Below are 23,042 nucleotides of genomic sequence, written 5' to 3'. Positions count from 1 at the left end.
ATTTAATCCTGCTCTCTAAATCACTTCAGTACATTTTTATTGATACTTCACAATTTTATACATAATAAAAAACACAAATTCACCATTAGAAATTGCTGTCTGAAATACTTAAAAATAAACATTTTGACCTCTAAGCGAATTGCCTAAAAGATCTTCAGGTTACTTCTCACATGATATTTTTTGAGAGATAGGATAAAAAATAATTTGTCTAACTTTAAAAAAGATTTTCCTTAATATTGCATTAGAAATTAATTGTGAAACAAATACGATAAATTCACGTGGAATTATTCCGAATATCCTGGATTGTGATGGCAATCAGTTGAAAATTAAAAAAAAAAACAAATTGTGAATTTACGAGCAGTACTTCTGCTTCAGTTCGCGCCGGAGGATCTTTCCTGTGGCACTTTTGGGGATCGCTTCGAGAAATTCAACACCACCATCGAGACGTTTGTACGATGCAACTTTGCCTGCAACGTACTCCTGGAGCTCTTTCTCCGTAACTTCATTACCCTTCTTGGCCACAATGAAAGCTCGTGGAACCTCACCGGAGAGGGCATGCGGGATACCAATAACAGCAGCATCCGCCACTTTGGGGTGATCACGCAGGAGTTCCTCGAGCTCAGCCGGTGGTACTTGGAAGCCCTTAACTTTGATCAATTCCTTGAGACGATCTGTGATGTAGAAGTGATCAGTTTCATCGTAATACGCCAAATCACCCGTGCGCAGCCATCCATCCTCCAGGAGCATCTCGTCCGTGGCTTCCTTGCGATTGTGATACCCCCGCATAACTTGTGGACCACGAATGAGGAGCTCACCCACTGTATTCGGTCCCAATCCTGTCCGGGTGGGATCACTCAGATCCACAACCTTGGCTTGAGTATTGGGTACTGGATGACCCACAGCGGCGTATTTCTTGCTCCCAACACAGCTCATCAATACAACTGGGGATGTTTCCGTGAGTCCATACCCCTGAACGAATTCAGCTCCTGGTGCTCGAGCTGTGAAGCGTTCAGCATCCGGAGTTCCCATTGGGGCAGCCCCTGACATAACAATCCGAATGGATTCTGTGTGATGTGGCTTTACCTTGTCGTTGTGACCCAACATGATAACTGCAAATTAAATAAAAAATAAAAAGATCTATTAAATAAAATATGAATTACCTATATAGAATTTATAAGGGGTGAAAATAAAAATTCAAACGATTTTTTCTTAAATATAATAAGTGAAACAATTTGAGTTATTTTAATTTGATTGATTTCGTCTAATCGTTTTTATCACGGACGTATTTCAGAAATTAATTTCAAAGGATGTTTTAACAGCATTATTTAAGCAAAACATATTTTTTAATTAAAAGGATGCATGAAATAGTTAAAAGCAGCTAAATCGACGTTTTATGAATCAAAGTATGTAAAGATAGAATGGTCCTAGTATTAAAATTAGTAGCTTATATTAATTCATTTTTGCAATTTTAACGTTATAACTTTTTCCTTGCGTTTATCGTTTATTTTTTAACGTTAGAATTTTTTCATATGTTAGATATTTCTTTTCAAGCATTTAATATGTATTCTCTTTCTAGATTTTTATGCCTTTCTAACTATTTATTCGAGTCCCGGTTCTTGAAATTAATTGAATTTAACGTCGATGTGATACCCCCTAACCATCTTTTGACGTTCGGTTTTAATGTTTGACGTTTTTTTTTTTTTTAAACATTTGTCATTTCTTTTCTAACGTTTGACATTATCTTTCTAACGATTGCTTTTTTTTTTATTAAAAACTCTATAAAACTTTTATTTTTCATATAATTTTTAGCATCGAAATAGTTTTGTTTTAACTCTAAATAAAAATCAGAAAGAGGCTAAATTTTTAAGGGTGTTTACACCTCTAAACAAACAGCTACCCTAGCTATTGTTTTTAATTTAGTTTCTTTTTCTGAAAAAAAAAAAATATTTCCATCATTTCTAATATTTTATTTCTCTTCAAAAAATTAAGTTTTAATAAAAATTTACTTATCAGTTAAAGTGAATTTTAGTTCCCATCAAACATTTCACTCACTTTAGGATGTTCAAAGTGCTTGAAGATTGTTGATAACATTTTTTATTATATTCTTTTTTTGTGAGAAAAAAGCGTCTCTATCACGCAAGTTGGCATTGAATTTGCCTTATTATTTTCATGTTTTATGTGATGTAGTCTGTGTGACGGAATAATAGACATTTTGACTGATGTTATGCCAATAATACTACATATTATATACTAAATTACTAATCTCTTGTTTCCCTATAATAATAATCTTCAAAATATTCCATTGCGGGGAATTAAACGTAATTTTTGTGTTGTTTCTAAATTTTGCACGAAACAGCATGAGAATGAAAAAAAAAATGTTAAGAAAAACTTACTTATTGGTGGCACGAGATGAAGAACTGATCCTTTGTACTTCATCATGACATTGAGAAAGCTATCTGGATGGAATCGTGGGAGTGTGACGATTTTGCATCCAAGAGCCAATTTGGACAGAAGAGTAACTGTGAGTCCGTAGATGTGGAAAAATGGCAGGACACACGGAAGGACATCCTGGAAATCCTTTGTTGTCTCGTGCACAATGGGAACGCCATCAGTCTTGGCTTTGAGCATTTCAGAGTTTGATGTGATGTTTCGATGCGTTAGTTCGACACCCTTTGGGAGGCCCGTCGTACCAGACGAATAGGGCAAAAAAGCAATGTCCTCAATGGTTGTGTTGGGACGCAGAAGAGCCGAGAAGTCCACTCCGTGTGGATTGATCAGTTCGGCAAAGTCTATGGCACCTTCGGGAAGAATCTCCGTTGCCCTATGCCGAATTGTGGCAATACGCATGGTGGTCTTTGTAAGGGCGCATGCTTCCTTTACAGCATCAAAACGATCAACTGTTGTGATGATAAACTTTGCATCTGCATCCATTAGTTGACGACAAATTTCCTCTGAAAGAAAGCGATCATGGCACTTTATTAGTCAAACTATTCAATGTTTAGCGTGCTCAGAAATATCGTGAGCTCAAATCCATTGCACGGAATTGCAATTTACGTGCTGTCGGGAAGTATTTAATTGTCTATGATGACAACGTTGAAATTCACATTTAAATTGTGATTGCAAAATGTGCCTAGTCACGTGTAATTGTGGCGCAATTTGTATCTAATTTTAGCAATTGAATTTCTTGCAGATTACACTTTGAGCCCCAATATCACAAACGATCTTAATAGCTCAAGGAACGTAGAGAAGTCAGTTTGGAACGTCTTATCGCTACAACTCGTAATTCATGATATAAATTTATCTTTCGATACGCTATTTGTGTAAGTTCATTGCTGTGTGATATAGCACATTCTTCGACATTATCAAAATGTTATTTTTTTAAGCTCTTCCAAATGAGTATATACGTACAATTCAATGTAGAAACCAACATCAAGCCCAATTTGTTCGTTATCAGACAAAACTTTCAATATGTCTGCCAACTAAGGCTAGACAGATTTAGGAAAATACTCTATCGACTTAATATACTTAATGACCCCTCATACGCCATACTACAACAATCCCCATTTTTCCATTTACAAAAACGATTGCAAAAACAAATTACCCAAAAGACTGATTAGATAAGAAAGTAGGAAAGATGAAAAGGAAAAATTACATAAGATGTTCCTTAAAGTTTATCAGTTTTTTTTCTCTCTCGTCTGAGAATTACTATTCTACGCAAAAACAATTCAAAACATTTTCTCCATACAGCCTTCAGTGTAAATCAATCAAATGAAATTAGATTGACCCAAGTACACTGACTTATCAAATAAAACATCAGATCTGAGAATAAAATTGTATAAAGAAATGAATGGAATGCAAACACTTTGGACTCCCTGATGTTGACAACAAAATGCACATAATCTCAATGAAGTGTTATTATTTACATTTTAATGCTATCATGGATTAATTTTAATTAATATTTCTGAGAAAACGTTTATGATGCTGACTGTGCGGAAATTGTGGAAATGATTTTTTTTTTAAATTATAGTTTCTATTTTTATTAAGATAAAAGCTTTACATTAGTTCTAAGAATCAAGTTTAATGATAAATTATCAGTAAAATGAATCAATCAGAGCCCTAAAAATGTGCTTAAAAAAATTCAATTTAAATCAATTCATTGAATTTTATTTAGCTAATGAAGGCGTTTATTTGTTTTTGTATGGAAAAATCTTTCATTCGGTTAAACGATCGAAATATGCGATTATATATATAATCACATTAATAATAATAATTCGCACACTGTTATCCATTGGTATGAGCTGGAAATAAAATGAGGCAAAAATGTGAATAAAAGTGCAAAAAATTACGTCATTATTGTGTTTCTGTCTCTTTAAATGCATTAAGCATAAAAATATACTTTGTCATAAATCATCCACGGAGCCTCCAATAAATATTTCATTTACTGAACTAATGAAACAAACAAAAATCACAGTTAGTGACGTCATTGCTTGCATTTCGGAGCAAAATTCGCAGGTTTTTCCTAGTTGAAAATTTAAAATATTATAAAATGGGGGCGTGGTTTAGCAACTTTTTAGCTACCTGACTCTTCAACAGGTGCTAGTGCAAAATCTTTTCAATATCTTAATGTTTTGAACATTTTACGAATTACGAATTAATTGAATTATTTTTAAAGTTTCATGTAGAAAAAACAAGCAGAGTTTGTTTGGTCTCTCTTTAGAAATTGAACAAATATTTTTCCCTGAATATTTACTTTACGATTTATTTATTTCTCAAATAAGTGAGTGCAGAGCGTGCACATGAGTTTATTGAACTGAAAGAATACTCAAAATATTTTGGCAAAGTCACATGTTTCCTCAAAATAACAATAGTTTTTTTTTATACAGAGTAGGATCTTTTTATATCATACTTAACTTAAGAATAATTTTTTTTTACAGATTTTTATAGTCTCCAGTTATCATTGCTTAAAATAAACAAAAAATAAAACTTATCAAATGAGTGAAACAGAAGAAAGAAATTTGCTGATCATGTAAAATATAAGATAAGTGGAGATAAGCGAAGATAACTACTTGCCAAATACTGATCAAATGAAGATTATTCAATTCAACAAGCGAGGGATTAAAGACATTGTGAGGCTTATTTGTTAATCAGTTAAGGAGAATCTAAAAACATTAAACAATAATAAATATATAATTACAGTGTAATAAAGGAATATTCTATTACACCCCAGCAATTATCCAAATTACCAATAAGTGCATGGATAATCAAATTTCTTGCATATGTGAAACGACCAATAAAATCAATGCAATAATTAAATGTATAGCCATTTAATATTTGGTATTGTGCAACTAATTTTTACAGCTTATTTCATTTGTATGTGCGTACATAAAGCACCATACATAAATTGTAAGCATAATGCCATTATTTGTGATAAATAGATGAGATGGATGAGATGCTAATTTCAAACTATTTAGAACAATGATACACTTTTTCAGCACCCTTTGTGGTTTGTGGTTATTTGCTGCATTATTCTGCACATTCAATAGAGCTTCCGAAAAGCGCTAGTAATTTTGGTGCCCGTGGTTGTGTATCTGCATTTCCTGAAATTCGATTATTTATTCTACCGGGCAGTGTATCTGTTACAGCCGAAATTGCCAATGTGTTTAGTCTGGGGTATATGGTTCAATGTTGATATTTGAGCAAATATTTTTGTACACATTTATCCATTGAGCACTCAGGTTGACTTTGGCCATTTGAAATCCAATTAGTTTGTTTTTCCATTTCATTTTTGGCACGAAAGAAAGATTTGAAAAAAAAAAGTCTACGAACCTGGTGTGTAAATTGGATTAACTGTTGTAACCACGAGACCTGCCTCAAGGGCCCCAAGGGCAGCAATGGGAAATTCAGGGAAATTCGGGATGCATACGGCAATGGCATCGCCGGGTTTGTAGCCCATCTTTTGTAGGCGAACGGCCAAGGCTGCGCTGTGGTCCCGCATTTCTGCGTACGTGTACTGTCGGTCTGTTATTCCGCATACCTGTCAAAAAAATAATAAATTCTAATTATAAAAAGTAATATAATAAACTCGTTCTCTAACTTGAGAAGAAGTTGAGATTTGCGCAATTAATGTCTCAGAATAAATCTCAGCTCACAGCATATTTGCAAGTTCAGTGTCAAGGACGTTTTTAGATTTTTGCGCAGAAATTATAAATCCAAAGTCCTGCCCGTCTTACCCAAATTTTATGTACAAAGAAGTAACCGGAAAATTAGGCTTTAATTTTATGTAATTTATGAGATAAAATTTGGAGATAAAATTTACAAAACTAATTGGGTATTTAAAAAGGTTAAAAAAATACGCAATAAAATAGTTTTTGCTAAACAAGCACTCAAAATGTGTACGTACATCCATAAAATTTACTCTGAAATTTCAGTGTTGAGGAATTAAAGTAAAATTCTTCTTGGCACAAATAGCTAAATCACAGAGAACGCCAAAAATGCCCCACAAACTGATAAATGGTGGCTTATTGTAAAATTAGTGTTGAATTGCAATTATTTATTAGATTAATTACATGCAATTTCGTCGCAATTGTTCCCGCTAAATTGCCCATTCACATATATTGCAATAAATTGGACGGAAGATGATCGCGAGATGGTAAACTGTCCAAAGTCCAAAAGTCCATCGATATAAACGTTATGTATGTATATATAAAAATGTAAACTAGTTGGTCTTTTAGCGGTCAGTTAAATGACCGGTTTATGCTTTTCTCTCCCACTGATTCTCAAACGACTGTCTTCTTGCTTGTCTTCTTTAATTTTCAGTTTATTGTTTTCGACATGAAAAAAAAACTCAACAATGTTAAAATAAAACTTGCAAAATGTCTCTTCTATGTATGAAATATTTGTGTTTTTTGGCTCATAAATTCATCGAGACATTCTCCGAGACATTCACATTCTTTTCCTAAAGTATTATAAATATTTTTTGCGAGATGGATGATTTTTCTTTACACCACTTGGGCAGGTTGAGTGAATAATTACCTCGTTGATAAGATTATAAAAACAACGTGAGGGATATCACCACCACTGCTGGTTCATTAAATGAGAATAGAAAGCACTGAATTGGCGCAAATTTGCCACCACGTAGTCCTCCTAAAACCACCAACACGGTGGGATTTTTGGGGAAAATCTTGTTTATACCAGTATTTGCGATGCCGACAGGTAGCCAAAGTCCACGCGAGTTTGGGAAGTTTGGGAAGAAATATAGTGTGGGAGATGTATCAAAAGAGCGTCAGAAGCGTTATTTATTGGCTCGCGTTTCTCGTAGTATTTTGGGTTTGTGTTGTCCATTGCATAATCAGCGTGTAAAACTCTGTGTGGCGTTTAGACTCTGACCCAATTTATTTTATACGTCGCATAGTTGAATTTATTAATTGCTGGCGGAATGCTTTTTCTTTTTTTTTATTATAGTTTTTCCTGTCAAAAATAGTCGATGAGCCAACTGGCATTCAAACTCAAGCTACAGGAAGTTTGTCTGTTGTTTCCTCAATGGAGCTTTCTTTTTTTTAGCTTATCAAAAATCATACAATTCAAAAAGGATACATAAGGAAACTCCCAAAGCTAATAAAGTCAGACGAGAGTTAGGGAAAAGCGCAAAATATCATATTTTCCTTATTTTCCGTCGAGATAAAGTAAAGTGGTTATTTGAGATTTTCTTTAATACCTGTCTGATTTTATAAGCCCCGTTCTTATCTAACTTTAATTTTATCAATAATATTATTCATGTTTAATACATCAATGTTTTAAATTTAGATATAATTACACAGAAAAGAAAATTTTTAATTAGGTAAATTAGCCAAAACGTTTGCTTTCTTCTGTATTCAGATTTTTTTTAGCAAAAGAAATTGAGAATTAAAACCTAATCATGATAGTAATTTTGAATCATACGAGTAGGTACTATACAAAGTTTCTACGTTGATAAATAGTTTATTAAATTTTTCATAAAACTTTAAACCTTCACGACAAACCTTTCGCATCAATCAACAATCATTTACAACTTTGACCATGAGAGAGAAAAAACGAAGGGTCTATCATAGAGAATATGTCACGCCATAATTTAACCAATTTTATGATGTGGATCTTACAAAATTGAATCTCTTCTATTTTATTATCATACTACTATGCGAAATAGTGCTTTTGAAAGAGAATACTTTCTGTATGCTCGGTTAATTATCTAGGTCAACCGAAAAATTTTAGATAAGCTCTTTCACTGAAATTTTATTTTATTATATACCTTGTACCTTTCTTTTATTTAAAATTCATAGAACGAATGTCCAAATCAGAGCTTTTGTGCACGACTTTACTTTGTTCTTAATAAGGATAGAATGTAAGTTATAAATTCTGCTCAAATAAAAGAGAGAAAATTCTTTGTAGATTTTTCTTTAATATTAAAATCTTTGTTATAGAAAAACGAAATATGAATTAAATAGGATAATCTTTCTTTAATTTTTTCACCTTAAATGGTAAAAGGTTAAAGAATACCGGTTAACGATAATGAATTAAACCCCATAAGTTAACCAAATGTCCGAAGAAATATCAAGGTTTAATTTTTTTTAATGAAGGTTTTTGTGTTGAAAAACATTTTTTTCTTCTCGTTTCTCTTCTTGAACCCTTCTTAAATAAACGTCCCATGCTTCCCATAATGACTATATATATGTATGTTGTGTACCTTGCTTAGAAATTATGGAAATTATTTACATTTACGGTATAACTTTTAATTCATACGTTGCTCTTTCTTGACACGTGAATTTTGAATAAATTTTCAAATCCGGTTTTAATATCCCACACATGTCTTAAACGGAGAGAAAATGTTTATAAAGTTATTTTCTCTGTATTAGTAGGTATATTAAAGGCATTCAATTTATTCCCTTGAATTAGCCAGTTGGATGCAAATGCGAATATTTTATTCACAACCACCATTAAAAGTACTCACCGCAGCCACTCTATTTTCCCATTCTCGTAAATTACTCCACACATACTGATCAATGGTGCAATTGGGAATATTAATATTCTCGAATGGTGAATTTTTCACAAATCCCGGCTCCGGAGGGTACGAGTAGAAACGCTCATAATCACAGGTCCTTTCATCATTTTGTTGCTGCTGCCGAGTACTCAGGAGTCTCACGCATGATCTCCTAGCCAAATTGGCAAGGCGCGTTGAAACAGGTATGCTCATCATTTTCCTCTCGGAATCACTTTCAATTTAGTTTTCTTTTTTTTTCAAACAATTTTCACTTGGCACAATAAATAGTTTTCTCGTTTTTCTTTCTCGAACTTCTTCTGTAACTTTAGAACACAAATAGAGCAAACGTCTCAACAGTCTCGTTTAAAGTTGCACTATTTTTGATCACGACAAAATAAACTTGCTAGACGTTCAGACAATGCCTGAAAGTAAAGACAAAATGAACACATTAAGTTGTGGTAGTTTCTTGAGATTTTTAATTGCTTAACTTTAGCGAATTTTTATGATAAAAAGGAATATAAAAAGTAGGCTACTCTGAAAAAAATAGTTTGTAGGGATGTTTGTCAAAGTTTGTTAAAGGATACTCCAGTGGAAACTGACGGGATGTTTTAAGTTTTTGGTGTTTTAGGAAAATTCCTTCCGATTGCGTCAGCCAAGGGACGGTAGGTCAACCCAAACACATCCTTTCAATTTTAGGGCCAAAGCTTTCGACGCTTCTGTGCGTCTTCCTCAGTGGCTGGAATTTTTATTAAAAAATGTTTAATATTTAGAAATGTTTAATAAAAATTCCAGCCACTGAGGAAGACGCACAGAAGCGTCGAAAGCTTTGGCCCTAAAATTGAAAGGATGTGTTTGGGTTGACCTACCGTCCCTTGGCTGACGCAATCGGAAGGAATTTTCCTAAAACACCAAAAATTTGTTAAAGGATATTAATTTGGAGGTAAATATGAAATTTAATAAACATAGTTTGTATTTGGAGATTATTAGTTGTAAAATGTTTGTAAATTGAGGAAAAAATACAAAAAGTACAAACTTTAACAAACATTTTACAAATTTTTGCAAACAAATTTTAATAAATTTGGAAGAACAAACTTTTTACAAACTTTACAAACATGTTTGTATTCTAGTTTGTTTATAAAATCAAACATTAACAAACATTTTTGATAAAGTTTGTTAAAAGGCTTGTTGTTTTGATGTGTTAACAAATTTTAACAAACAATTTTGATAAATTTTGTTGAAAGGTTTGTTCTTCCAAATTTATTAGCGTCATTTTCAATTGTGCAGAAAAAATAGAAATCTAAAAAAGTGATTTTTTTGAAAGAATGAAGTTGGATTTTATGGAGGATCCGTAGCTGTATACCCTTTACCGCTGAATGGTAAGATATTTAAAGATAGCCTTAATCGTGTATGGAATTATCCTCGAATTAAACATCCTTTTTATTTATAGATAATGGAATAACTATGGAGCTTCTGGAGGAACTCCTGGAAAACGACATCAGTGTGGTTTTCATCAACGCAACTATGTATATGGTGAAATTTTGCCGCGAATGGAGGAAGCAGCTGCTCGCGCGTAAACCTATGGAAGGCCCACCCATTGAACCCAAAACTATTGTAAGCTTTTATTGAAAAGTGAATAAAATATTGATAATTTTTATATAAAAGAATGTCTCTTATTTTAAAAGTCACAAAATAAAACAAACAAGCTTGTAAACGTTTGTAAAGGAGGCTACGCGGATTTTCTTACAAATTTTTACAAACAATTACAAACTTCTACAAACTTGGAGATTAAAAAGTAATCTCCTTTGACAAAAAAGGACTTTGACTCCTTTTCACTTCCATGTTTGTTAAAAAATGTATGGGAATTACAAACTTTGACAAACTCAAATACAAACTTTTTTTTTTCGGAGTAGAAGTCTATTGGTTGTTTAAAATTCTATTAGAAGTTTATGCCCCAATTCTTCAATACCTGTAGAATTTTAATAGCTCCTGTTATTTTAAGGCAGTTACTTTAAGTATTCTTAGTATTAAAACTTAGACAGATTTTAAAACACTTTTCTGGTAATTAAATGATAAAATTAAGATTAAAATTTAGAATATTCTTTTACTAATTCTTCTGGAAATTGCTGTTTCCTTGAAACTATTTCTCAGTGAAATATTTTATTTTATTTATAATATTCACAGCTGTGGAGTGAGTACACCAATTACGGGGAGAAGGGCAAATCAATAGAGAGAGGAATAGCAATTTCAAACAATATTCACCTCAAAGTTTTGTAGTTACATATAAACCAATTATAGTTCCTCTTCACTCTTTTCCGTTTCTTATCGATCAATTCTTCACACACTCTGTCAGTGTTAGTCTTTGAAATTATCAGGGAAGTTACAAAGTTTTTTTTTTTTGTACAAAAATGGTGAACTGGAATGACCGAGAAATCCACTGAGTATTTGAAAAACAAACTTATTCTTTACTTTTTGTATTCTTCGTTCTTTTTTAGGCAAAATTCACAAAAATTGAGAGACACAGCACTTGTAGGGGGAAACATAAAATAAAATAGTTGGTGAACAAACTTCTCTTCTTCTACACTCAAAACTCGATTGCTCAACGGTTTCGAGACGACTGAACGTTGACGAGTATATTTGTGGAGTCGAAAGCTAAAATTCTCGTAAATAAAAGTGTCTGCGTGTCGGGAAAAAATGTGTTTATATGTGTTGAAGATCTTCGGTTGGAGCTGCATTATCAGGGCTGAAGGGGGTTTAGTTCGGTACGCGATCTTCTTAAAGTCAAAGACAGCATCTTGCAGGAAGGCGAACCACATGAAGTGCATACTTGGCGAAAAAAAAACATCCTACACAGAACTGCAAATTTTAATTTCTTTTTGCAATGTCGTATGAATGTAATTAAATAAAGTATTTTATTACAATAAAATATATCTTCAAGATGTGTGTGCGTTATTTTCTTGATAAATTCTATTTAATACATATTTTTAGGAATGAACTACAGTGCTATATGGTTATCAGTCTGTGAGTGTTATTTAATTAAATATCAGTTAAACACAGAGAAATGTAGAAATTAGTCATTTCCCACTACAATAAGTAAAAACTCATAATCGACATTGGGAAGAGTTTTTCAGATAAACTAGAAAGAGTCCTTTCAAGAAGCTTAAGTTTTTCTACTTGAGGTACTTCATGAGAGGTTAAACACTTTTTATTGACTTGAGTAAATTACAATTACAATTCAGTTTATCAAATGCATTAGAAAGATAAAGCTCGGAAAAACTTTATTATATACTTTGATATTGTACGTCTCATAAATTACATTTTAGACATCACAAGCGACGTACCTATATAAAATCAATTTTGTGAAAGTAATTTAACTCTCATAGCTCCAGTGAATACCTTTTGTGAATCGGAATGTGGTTCTGTGGTATCGATTCCTTGTGAATCGGAAGTTTAGCGGTAGAAATAAATGCAATTTGGGTTCATTTGACTCAATCAAATGCACATTCTGTGGCAAATTCCTATTTGCAGTAATTGCCTAATTTGTCTGCACACATCGCAAGTTTATACACATAGTTTGAAAATAAACCCCATCAACCGACAAAATTCATTCACAGTCACAAATTAATTGTATATTCATTGCATTAAATGTCTCAATGCAAAATTTAATATTCCTTTCCTCGTGTCCATGCCCTACCACAAGCCGTATTAGTGTGTTACTCACAAGCTATTTCTATTTCATCTATACAATTGTATATTTGCAACTTTATGTAAATGCTGTTGGTGTGAATTGTAGATTGGCTTGTGCTAATAAAAATATGTATACTTAAGTGGTACGGAGGCATTAAGCGTTTATTGAACTACCTTTTGTATCTTTGCTGGATTTTTATGTCTGGAAAACAATAGGAAGTCTTTAAGATAAAGAATTAACGTTGATATCTATAAAAAATATTGAATTTAAAGCACAAAAAATGTATTTTTTTCATGACTTTATTTAATGAGATTTAATCCTCTGTCTATGACATATTGGGAGTCAATTTTATAAAAAAAAAAATTCAAATAAACCCAGACTTTTAAATGAGTGACGCGTGGTGTTTATGCACAAATAATTTGGTTGTTTTTACGGCATTAATTCAACTCATTCAAGTTTATTGTCTCACATTTCACGGGGCTGGTTTTATGTACCTACACAAAATGAAGTGTGTTGTATGAATATTCACTTATAGAGTTGCGATTTATTTTTCAGCCTTTTTACTATTTTACTAATTGAATTCTATTATTTAAGCTTAAAACTTCCTGAACTAAATTGATCAAGCGACATTGGTCTACTGAGCCTGATGAATGGTAGAGATAACGACTCATCACTCTCTTTGACGCAGATTAGTCCAATCCTCCAACTCAGAATGTCTAAGCTGTAGAGAGATTTCTTTACTGTCGCACCAAACATCGTTCTACAAAACTGATAAGAAATCTCCGAAATCATAATAATTTTTCCAAGATTATTATTTTAGAATGATCCAAAACGATCTAGTAGAACAGAAGATAATTTATAACTTATGAAATTTAGGTTTCTAATCTTTATATTGTAAATGAAATAAATAGAAATATATCGGTTAGATCCTACATGCTCTTACCACATAAACAAAATTTAAAGTAGTCCATTTATTTAACCCTAAAGCAGCTAAAATTTCATTAAAATATCTAATGCTATTCTTGGATAACTTCTTGAAGTCTTTTCCATATTGTGTGAAAATTTGTCATTTGGTCAGAACATTTGATTAGGAAATATTCTATGTCGTTTGAGGGAATGTTTCATTTTTGTTAGAAAAATATTCCTTTTTTATGCCAATTTTGAGAAGAAGCGATCAGATTGGGCATTTTTTCTCAATATTTACTTGTACACAATAGCTGTGACTCCTTAAAATAATCACACCGCGATTACACCTAAAACATGCGGAAGTGGCATAAAAAGGTCGTGAAAATATAATTCATTTTTTGTTCACATCGTTTACATGCATTCCTTACAAAAAACGAACCTAGTCGCCCTCTAATGAACCACTTCTCTATGCCCTTTGGGAAAATAGGGGAGTCACAGGGAGGTGCGAAAAAGGTCAACAGGGTGATAATTTGTGTGTCAAAGAGTAAAATTTACATTATAATTTGCAATTTGTGTTGCGATGCTGAGAACAAGTTCTGGAATATTTCTTGGAAATGTATGTAAAATGGAGTACCCCAAAAACTGGGACATAATGCTTACCTGACTCACAAATCTGGATCTGTCAGATGGTAAACTTTCTTTTGCTAAAACAACCTTCTTTGGGGTTTGAACACAATTTTCTTGGTGGTATCTTCGTATATAGCACTTCAGTCATTTACATATGCGAATTATTGTGTAAAAATGCACTCTTTTTTAGCAAAAAAACAACAAGTTTTGGCGCACAAAATGTGAAAGTTGCATAGATATGGTGAAAGCAGACGCTCGACTAATCGTTAGGGGATGATGACGTACACAAGGAGTCGAATGTTTTTATACAAAATTTACGCATACACTCTCACAAAATCACTACACACAGACGTAAATATATACAACTTCCCCTCACGTGGTCACATGGCTGTGTTGGTTTATTTCCGTGAGGAAAATTTATCAAAGAAGGGTTAGTGAAAACGGGGGTAGTGATATTTACAAAAGTCTTACAACTACGAATGCTACAAAAAACATAAATGGAATGCGATTGCGATATATAGTTTGCAAGAAAGTGGGGGTGTTTATTTTATGAGAGGAGAAATATTTTCACGAAAATTCCTCGAAGTATGCCGAAGAATTTACTCAGGGGAATCAACATAGGGTGTAATGGGGTGTAAGTAAAAATAATAGAATTTATAGCTTCACCTGTATCTTAGCTATAATGAGGAAATTAGGGTAGAAATTTAAGAAAAAAATCAAATGATTAGATTGTGTTTATTTTACAATTACGAGTTTTTGTGAGTACTATGAGTATGAATAGACTACCAGTATTGGTGGTAGCTACTTTGAGCTGTATCTTCTAAGAGAGCATAAATAGTAAGCAAAACAAAATCTTTTAATTTTCATCTCAATTTCTAATATTAACTAGGAATTCATTTTACTTGCGGAAAAAATGGATTAATAATCAGAATCACCCTGTGAACATAGAATTTTATCTATGCTGAGTGCGCCTGTGCTGCAGCGAGGAGAATTATGTACAAGAAAACTTGATGTAAGGCAGGCAGTCTATGTTTCGGGCGCTGGCAGTTGTATTTAGAGCTTAGAGCTTTCGGTAGGGAACCCCGCGCGCTGTGTCCAAGTGAGTGAATGTGGGGCTCTTTCTGAAGGCATAACTATCTGGAGTAAAGGCAGAAGGAGGCCAAACAAAAAAAAAGTACTTTTACTCCAATTTGAGACATTTTTATCTACAACTCACCGCAAAAGATACTCAATCAAACGATTTGGAAGTCGTTTATCGTGAATTTTTTGGTGGAAAAGCTCAGTGAAAAAAAAAGCTATGTGAAGTGAGAAAATACATATTGTGGATACTTTTTCCTTTGTGGTGCCACCGTTTTTTTTTCTCTCTCTAAGTTTTCCTTCTTCTTTTTCGCTGTTATTATGTGGCATACATTAAACCAAGTCAATGGTTCTGTGTGTGTATTGACCGGATTTTAATTTATGCAAATATATTGTGTAATAATCCAATTCTCTCTATAAGCTTTTCCTTCAACACTTTTAAATGCAAACATTTTTTTCTATACGGAATCCAAATGCTTGCATTCTGAGGAAAGAATAAAATATTGCGGTCATGGAATTTATATGGATTGAATGATGTTACAAAAAATATATATACATCAGCATATGTATAGAAATTAATAGGACAAATAGCCCTTCAACCTAATTATATAATTGATTGAGCTTACTGAGCAAGAATGCTTATGGAAAATATTTTAGGGGAGAATTTTTGGTGTCTTTCGGAACTTTGTGAAGACGCGAATTTCTGGGGGAGTTTTTTGGCTCGCTGCCCACTTTCATTTGCCCTAGTACATAGCAATAATAAGGATAAATAGAGTTACAAATAACATTTTACTTGACTCTAATATTCACCCTCATATTAAATATTCAAATATTCATGTAAACATCAATTTAACAGTAATCTCACTCGCCCTTTTTAGTACAAACCACCCCTGAATTTGGTTGTTTATTCTCAAAATCACAAAGAATACATTATTCTTACCCACAATTCGATTTGCATTGCTTAACAAAGATATATTACGGAGGAAGAAATACCTAAATATTTATCATAGATTTAGCTTACAAAAAGAGCCAAGTCCAAATCATGAAGTTTTTGCATAATTTTTTTTTGAGTTGTTTTGTTCATGTATTGCCCCCCAAGACTATTATCAAAAAGGGTTGCGTATTATATAATCCATCGTCATCGGTACTCCTGTGTGTTACCTACATAAATAAAGTAACACTCATGACGATATTAATGATAATGATGACGACGTCAGTGTCTGAAATCACAATCATACACATATGGCTACATTTTAGTCTTCTTCATTCTCTCTTTATGTTTTATTTCTTCGGTTTTTTCTTCATTTAAAAACTACACAGACACATTTTATATATAATACGCTCGAGGGGATGATTTAAATGCAACGTTTAAAGTTATATAGCCAACATTTGTGCAAAAAAAAGAAGAAACTGAAACTTTGAGATTCTTGGAGAATTCTAAAGAAAATTCCCACAGAAAAAAAGCCAAGACTTGAAATCACTTCACGTTCGTCGTCATGTCACGTTCCATGTAATTTTGAGCTTATACCTATCGGGCAATCTTGAAAAATTTGTCATCTTTCGAGGAAGTATTTTTTTTATTGAAAATTGTGGATTTATGGAAGTTTATTACAATTTTAATTCAAATTGAATCAATTACAAAATTACAGAATTTATTTTAAAGTAAATTTTTAAGCTCTCAATTCTTTTTAATTATATTTCTTGGCTAGATTCTGATAAAAAACGCAAATCTTCTATACGACTCTAAATTCTTTAAAACGTTTTTCTAGATTTTCGTAAATGTGTGCCCATGTAACATTTTTTGGTCGCGGCGACGTAATTTCAGGTCGCGGCAACGTCACGCCACAAGTAACATCGCACCTCGCCGCGACGTAATGGCAACGTAAATGGGGAATTTTTCGACGTCATAGCGACGTAACAACAAGGTCGCAGTTTCGTCGCTGCGACCAGGCATGTGACCACATATGTAACCGCGACGTCGCCGTTACCTCCCTGTTACGTCGTCGAGTAGCGATGACGTTGCCTTAACGTCGCGGTTACGTCGCAATTTTTCGCACTGTCTGTCTCTGTTTTTCTCTTGAACATTCAACATTTCTATATTTTCTCTTTCTTTTTCTTTATTTATACCAATGCCATGGTGATGGCGCCATGAGTTATTACAACAAATATCCATACGGAATAATTTCATGGCGACCATCGCGTATATTATTTATTTTTATATGCATTTTTTGGGAAGTCATCACACCTAAAAAATATATGCCAATTTAACTACCGTCGCGAAAATTAATGTAGATTCATATAATAATGCTCCTTTATTAAAAAATAATGATTTTCAATTATTTTATTGCCATTAAAAATTGAATTTTCTTGATTATGTTTTTTTATTTTTTCTAAAATTAGATTTATATATTCTAAGGTGGAAAAGCTTTAAAATATTGCTCAATATATTATATAAATTGAGAAATAATTTGTTAAAGTTTGCATTGAAATATTTGAATTCCCGCCAAAATAAGCGCCGCCAAAAGCCGTCGCCATGACACCCAAAAAAATAAACTTCCATCGTCGCAAAATCCTACGACTTTTGTTGGACATTTCCAACATTACTCCATTTTAAGCTTTATTGTTCATATAATAAATTAATTATTTGAGAAAAATCATATTTTTTGTCTTATAAACAATAATTTGACCAAAATTAATTATTATGAAAAAAAAGCAGAAGTTTTATATTGAGATTTTAGTCGTTAATATGAATAATTCTTTTTGTTGGAAATTCAGCTTAATCAGCTTAAGATTTCTTAAGAAAAACTTAAGATTTCTTAAGAAAAGTTGAGAAAACTTAAGATTTCTTAAGTCAGACTGAATTTTAGGCTAAATGTAATATTTTTTGATGATTTTTAAGATTTTCGATGTCTTAATACCATCAAGAGCATTTTTTTTTAAACTTAAGAAATAGAAAATTATATTTATCAATTTAAAACAAAGAAAATGCATTTTTGAGTGTACAAAGAAGCTGTGTTTCTTTGAAGAAAGAATTACAGCTAAAATGTTACTTTTCAAGACAAATTCAAGTGTAGTAAGCTGTTTTTCTTTCATTTTTATAACTTTTTCCCGATAAAGAATAGAACAAACTGGCACTCAAAAGCACGGCTAAAAATTATAATAATTTTCCCAAAATATTTTCCTGAGTGATTTTCCCCAAAACACCCCCGGAAAATTCTTCAGAATCATTCAGTGCCCTTTAAACAAGTATTAAGAATGCTTAAACAATTCTAAGACTGTCATCAGTGCATGATGATTTGATTAAAGTGAATTTTTGCATTTTGTACACTCAAAAATGCATTTTCTTTGTTTTAAATTGATAAATACAATTTTCTATTTCTTAAGTTTAAAAAAAATACTCTTGATGGTATTAAGACATCGAAAATCTTAAAAATCATCAAAAAATATTACATTTAGCCTAAAATTCAGTCTGACTTAAGAAATATTAACTTTGTTCTTAAAAAATCTTTAGTTTTCTTAACTTTTATTAAAAAAATCTTAAGTTTTCTTAAGAAATCTTGAGAAATCTTAAGAAATCTTCTGTCTGAATGGTGAATTTCACCTTATATTTGGTAAACGTTTCGGTTATTTTGAACAAAATTGGTGGTACACAGAAGCTGTGCTATTCTTTTCTTCGAAAGAATCACAGATAAAAGTGATTATATTTGGCAAAAGATGGACAATTGGTTCCACATATGTTTGGAGAGGAATTCTTTTTTTTTCTAACGCAAAAATGTACTTAGTTTTGGTAAATTATTTAATAGCGAGTTTTCCCAGCGGATTTCTTCTGCGAATGCTTTATTAAAATGAAGGAGAATTAAAAATGCTACAAAATAATGAAAATAAAAATTGGTTACGTGGAATATTGGAGAAATGGGAAGCGAAAGAAAAGTTCACTGTCGGAATCTCGCGAGTTTCTTCGTAGGAAAATGGATTAAATATATAATGTTAAGCTTTCAAAGTGCTTTCATTTCACATAGAAAGGAATTTACTAGAAAAGCTAGAAATTAAGAAAAAAGTCAAAATGTTTTACACCAATAAAACGGGAAAATTCATGTATTTCCCAGCGCTTTTCCGGGAAATGAGAACGATTTTCTTAAGTGTTTGACAATTTCCAATGATAATTTAAAAACAAAATTTGGTTACGCCTTAACTCTTAAGGAAATTGCCGTCATTTAATATCTCTTTACCATCATTTTGACTAAATTTAATCATAATTTGACCAAACTTTCCGTCACTTTTGCTTTTATTACCTATATTTTTCCAAACTTATCTTAAGCTATTAATACAAAATTAATATTAATATTTAAAAAAAAATTGTATTAAATAAACAAAATTAACATTTCAAAAAAGCGAAACCTTTAAATAGCGAATACGTTAACGTTAAATGGGGCTAGGAGACTTTCATCTCCTGTGCACTGCGGCCCATGTGGGCCTATTGTGCATTAAATAGCGAATAAATAATATAGAAAAGAAGTACACTCACAGATTGAAAACATATAAATCACCTTTAAATAGCGTTTCGTTTCTTATGGAATATTAGAAAAGATGATTTTAAAATTGAAACTATCAGTAAAAGATTAGGAAAATTTAAAATTTTTTCTACTAAAATGCACCATAATCTAAGAATATTTTTTCTGGATTTTTATTATATTTTTTATTATATATATTTTTTGTAATTTAATACAATTTTGTGAAATAAAATCGAGTTCATTTATTATTTTTGTTTCGAGCCAAATTATTTTTTTTTTAATATTTATTTTCACTTATAATGATTTTTAAGTATTTTTTTTCTTTAAAAAGCTATTAAAAATATATTTTAAAATTTTTAATAATTATTATTAGATTTGTCCAATACATTGTCCTGAAATTCCGCAGACAATGTCGGCGAAAGTTCTTTTGCTGGGTGCAATGAGAAAACTCGGTGACATTTCATGTCAAAGATTTTCAATTTCTGCCTTCAGAAGAAGAAATTGATCTATTTTCTTGCTAATTTCCAGCAATGCATGCCATGTAATGCCATGAAACATTGATCCAGATACTCTGGATTCTATGTTACCTCATATTTGTCCACAGCTAGAAGAAAATTCGCTGGGAAATTCCCTATTTATGTGAAACTTCCCATTGTTTACATTTTTGGGGACGTTGCCGCGAGGTAACCGCTACGTAATAACGTGACGTCGCAAAATTACTAAATTGGTCGCGAAAATTACCAACGAATACATCTTATAATTTTATGCATTTTTAGCTGTATTTACGCCCACGAATCCACTAAAATATCCTTGCTCTCCCATAAAATGAAGATAGAGCAAGTAATTTGATTAAATAATTAAATATTTGGGCTATTTTGGGAAGGTAACAATCTTCCATTGCGAGTGTGGTCGCGGTTACGTCGCAATATGACCATTCGGTTACCACGCGTTCATGAGGTCGCGAGATGACCAAATTGGTCACAAATGTTACCATGGGGTATGCTTCATTATTTTAAGCATATTTTAACATTTTTATGCCAACCAATGCATTGAATTATCCTTGCTCTTCTATAAAATGAATATCTAGCAGGTTATTTGATGAAATAATTAAATATTTAGTCAGTTTTTGCAAGGTAACAATAGGTCATTGAGAGTGTGGTCACGGCGACGTTGCGCGCGACCATATTGCGACGTTATGCCTACCATTTGTTCACGACGTCACAAGATTACCAAATTAGTCGCAAAAATGACCAAATGTTCTATTTTGATAAAAAACTAAATTATTGAAGTATTTTTGAGGATAATTTGTATTGGTAATTCATATTTTCTCATTTTATGATTTTTACAAGAAAAATTGCATTACAAATGTGAATATTTTGTACAATTTGCACAAAAATGTTTTCATGGTAATTTTTGTGACGTAAAGGTTTCGTAACAGCGACGTCGCAGCCGCTACCATATCGGTTGGTAACAAGGCGACGTAAAGGTTACGTCGGCAGAACGTTGTGTGACCAAATCAGCTCTCTGGTGGTCACAAAATGTTACATGGGTGAACTCAACAAAAGAAAATATACATGTTTTCACATATGTACATACATTAAAAACACGTAGGAAAACCTTTAAGGAAAATCTTATTGAAAAGCTGTATTCCACATTAAAATCCAACCACCTGCTACACCACGAAAGCTCTAAATCTATGTATTGGATTATTTAATTGATTTATTTACTCATAAATATTTAAAAACCTTTTTTTCTTATTTTTCCTGTGTTTGCTGATTTTGGAAAAGCAAAAAACATACAGATACATTAAGAAACATCGTACGTATCGTAATATTTCTAGGAAGTTTACTTCTTCCACGGGCTACGAGAATGAGTTAATAAAACTATGGAGTTATGAATCACGTTGAACATTTTATTGCTGGTTGTACTATATTATAATTATCAGTTACTCTTCCTCTTCCTCTAAAATTATAGTTTTTATTCTCTAAAATTAGGAGTAGATTTTCTTCTAAAATAGCAGATAGCTACTAAATCAATTTTCAAACATTTAACAATATTCTAAAGGTAAACCTTCAAAAAATTGTATTTCTTATGACCAGAACTTGACCGGAAACGCTTGAATACGAGGTCTAAATCTAATTGACGAAATGTCAAGTGCAGAACGAAAAATAAATAAAAAGGTTCCCATTTAAAAGCGAATATGTACTATACATAATATACATTTTTATATGGAGGGTGAAGCGTATTTTCAAGTGAAAGATTCACTTTCTTCTCAACATTTTATTTTTATTGAAATGTCAAACAGAAATAATTTAGAATCGAAATAAAAAAGGAGACCCTCAAAAATCAGACAATTCAATTTTAAGTTGTAAAAGAGGATGACAGCATTCATAAATTTATTATTTTGCGGAAAAGATAAAAGTTTCTATGCCACTTTACGACATTAATATGAGCATTTTATCCTTTTGAGAGGAGTGCTTGTGGCGGGGGGTGTTCTGTGAAAGGTTCCTTCGTGAGTCCTTCAATTCTTTTTGTACGTTTGGCATTGTATTTTTGCGACAAATAAAAAAAGAATCCATTGTCGAAAGTATTACAATTAAATTCAATGAATTCAAGTCGATTAAGGGTTAAAATTAACTTGGACTTTTCACACTAGAGGTAAATACTCAAGGTGTAATGTATATTCTTTAAAAAAAAACTTCTCTCAAACGCTAAACTTTCAAGTACTTTTCCAATTTTTGGTGGTGGGTACACAACACAGACAATTTTTCCCACGTCTACGGAGGGTATTTACGAAATACTTGTCGAAATTTCCTTTCAATTTCCATAATTTGAGAAAAGTGTTCTGTAGTGTTTCACCCATAAAACACCAAGAAATGGTGGTGTGCAGCAAAAGTGTAAATTTCTCCTTAAACTACTTTCACGGGAGAGTGGAATATTGTGTATATGAAGGTCAGTTCACACAGTAAAAAAAAAAACCCCATACCCCATGGAAACTTTTGCAAATTGCACGACGGAAGTGGGTTGGTTTGGAAAAGAGAACGGGTGGATATGTATAGGAGGGGCTTTAAAAAGAATCAGTCGTATAAGAAAAAGCAAAAAAAATCCAACGTGCGAGTGTTAAAAAGTGGGGTGTTTTGGGCGATAAAGAAATTTTCCAGCTTGCGGAGTGAAATCGATAAAGGCGTGCAATAAAATTCAGGGAATAAAATCGATTGTATTG

General features: G+C 32.3%; 2 protein-coding genes across 7 annotated transcripts in view; one reads left to right on the top strand and one right to left on the bottom strand.

The window, feature by feature from the left end:
* Position 1: 1 nt before the first annotated feature.
* On the bottom strand, positions 2-14,646 carry LOC129795089 (uncharacterized). 2 transcript variants are annotated; one of them, XM_055836136.1, is made up of 5 exons: positions 14,265-14,646; positions 8,984-9,435; positions 5,827-6,034; positions 2,394-2,951; positions 2-1,109 (listed from the first exon to the last, which is right to left on the bottom strand). In XM_055836136.1, the coding sequence occupies exons 2-5, from the start codon at positions 9,227-9,229 to the stop codon at positions 352-354; spliced, it is 1,770 nt and encodes a 589-aa protein (XP_055692111.1). In that variant the 5' UTR covers positions 9,230-9,435; positions 14,265-14,646; the 3' UTR covers positions 2-351. The 2 variants fall into 2 exon arrangements, with proteins under 2 accessions (XP_055692111.1, XP_055692103.1); XM_055836128.1 differs by lacking the exon at positions 14,265-14,646 and adding an exon at positions 11,273-11,656.
* A 626-nt stretch (positions 14,647-15,272) lies between these two features.
* Positions 15,273-23,042, top strand: part of LOC129794990 (potassium voltage-gated channel protein eag) — a 44,409-nt gene continuing 36,639 nt past the window's right edge. For 3 of the 5 annotated variants that reach the window (XM_055835995.1, XM_055835986.1, XM_055835976.1), the window contains exon 1: positions 15,304-15,704. The gene's annotated coding sequence lies outside the window, so the exon portion shown is untranslated. Of the gene's footprint in view, positions 15,705-23,042 lie in introns of all 5 variants that reach the window. The other 2 variants (XM_055836004.1, XM_055836012.1) reach the window with 1 other exon arrangement.

Source organism: Lutzomyia longipalpis, chromosome 1, assembly GCF_024334085.1.
Source record: "Lutzomyia longipalpis isolate SR_M1_2022 chromosome 1, ASM2433408v1".
NCBI classification, from domain to species: Eukaryota; Metazoa; Arthropoda; class Insecta; order Diptera; family Psychodidae; genus Lutzomyia; species Lutzomyia longipalpis.
This window is presented reverse-complemented; position numbering and strand designations above follow the sequence as displayed.

Excerpts from the sequence above, each read along its gene's own strand:
- LOC129795089 (XM_055836136.1), bottom strand. The coding sequence starts at position 9,229 with ATGATGAGCATACCTGTTTCAACGCGCCTTGCCAATTTGGCTAGGAGA. Across the intron at positions 2,952-5,826 it reads TAATCCAATTTACACACCAG|AGGAAATTTGTCGTCAACTA; the intron begins GTTCGTAGACTT and ends GCTTTCTTTCAG. Across the intron at positions 1,110-2,393 it reads TCATCTCGTGCCACCAATAA|TTATCATGTTGGGTCACAAC; the intron begins GTAAGTTTTTCT and ends TTTAATTTGCAG.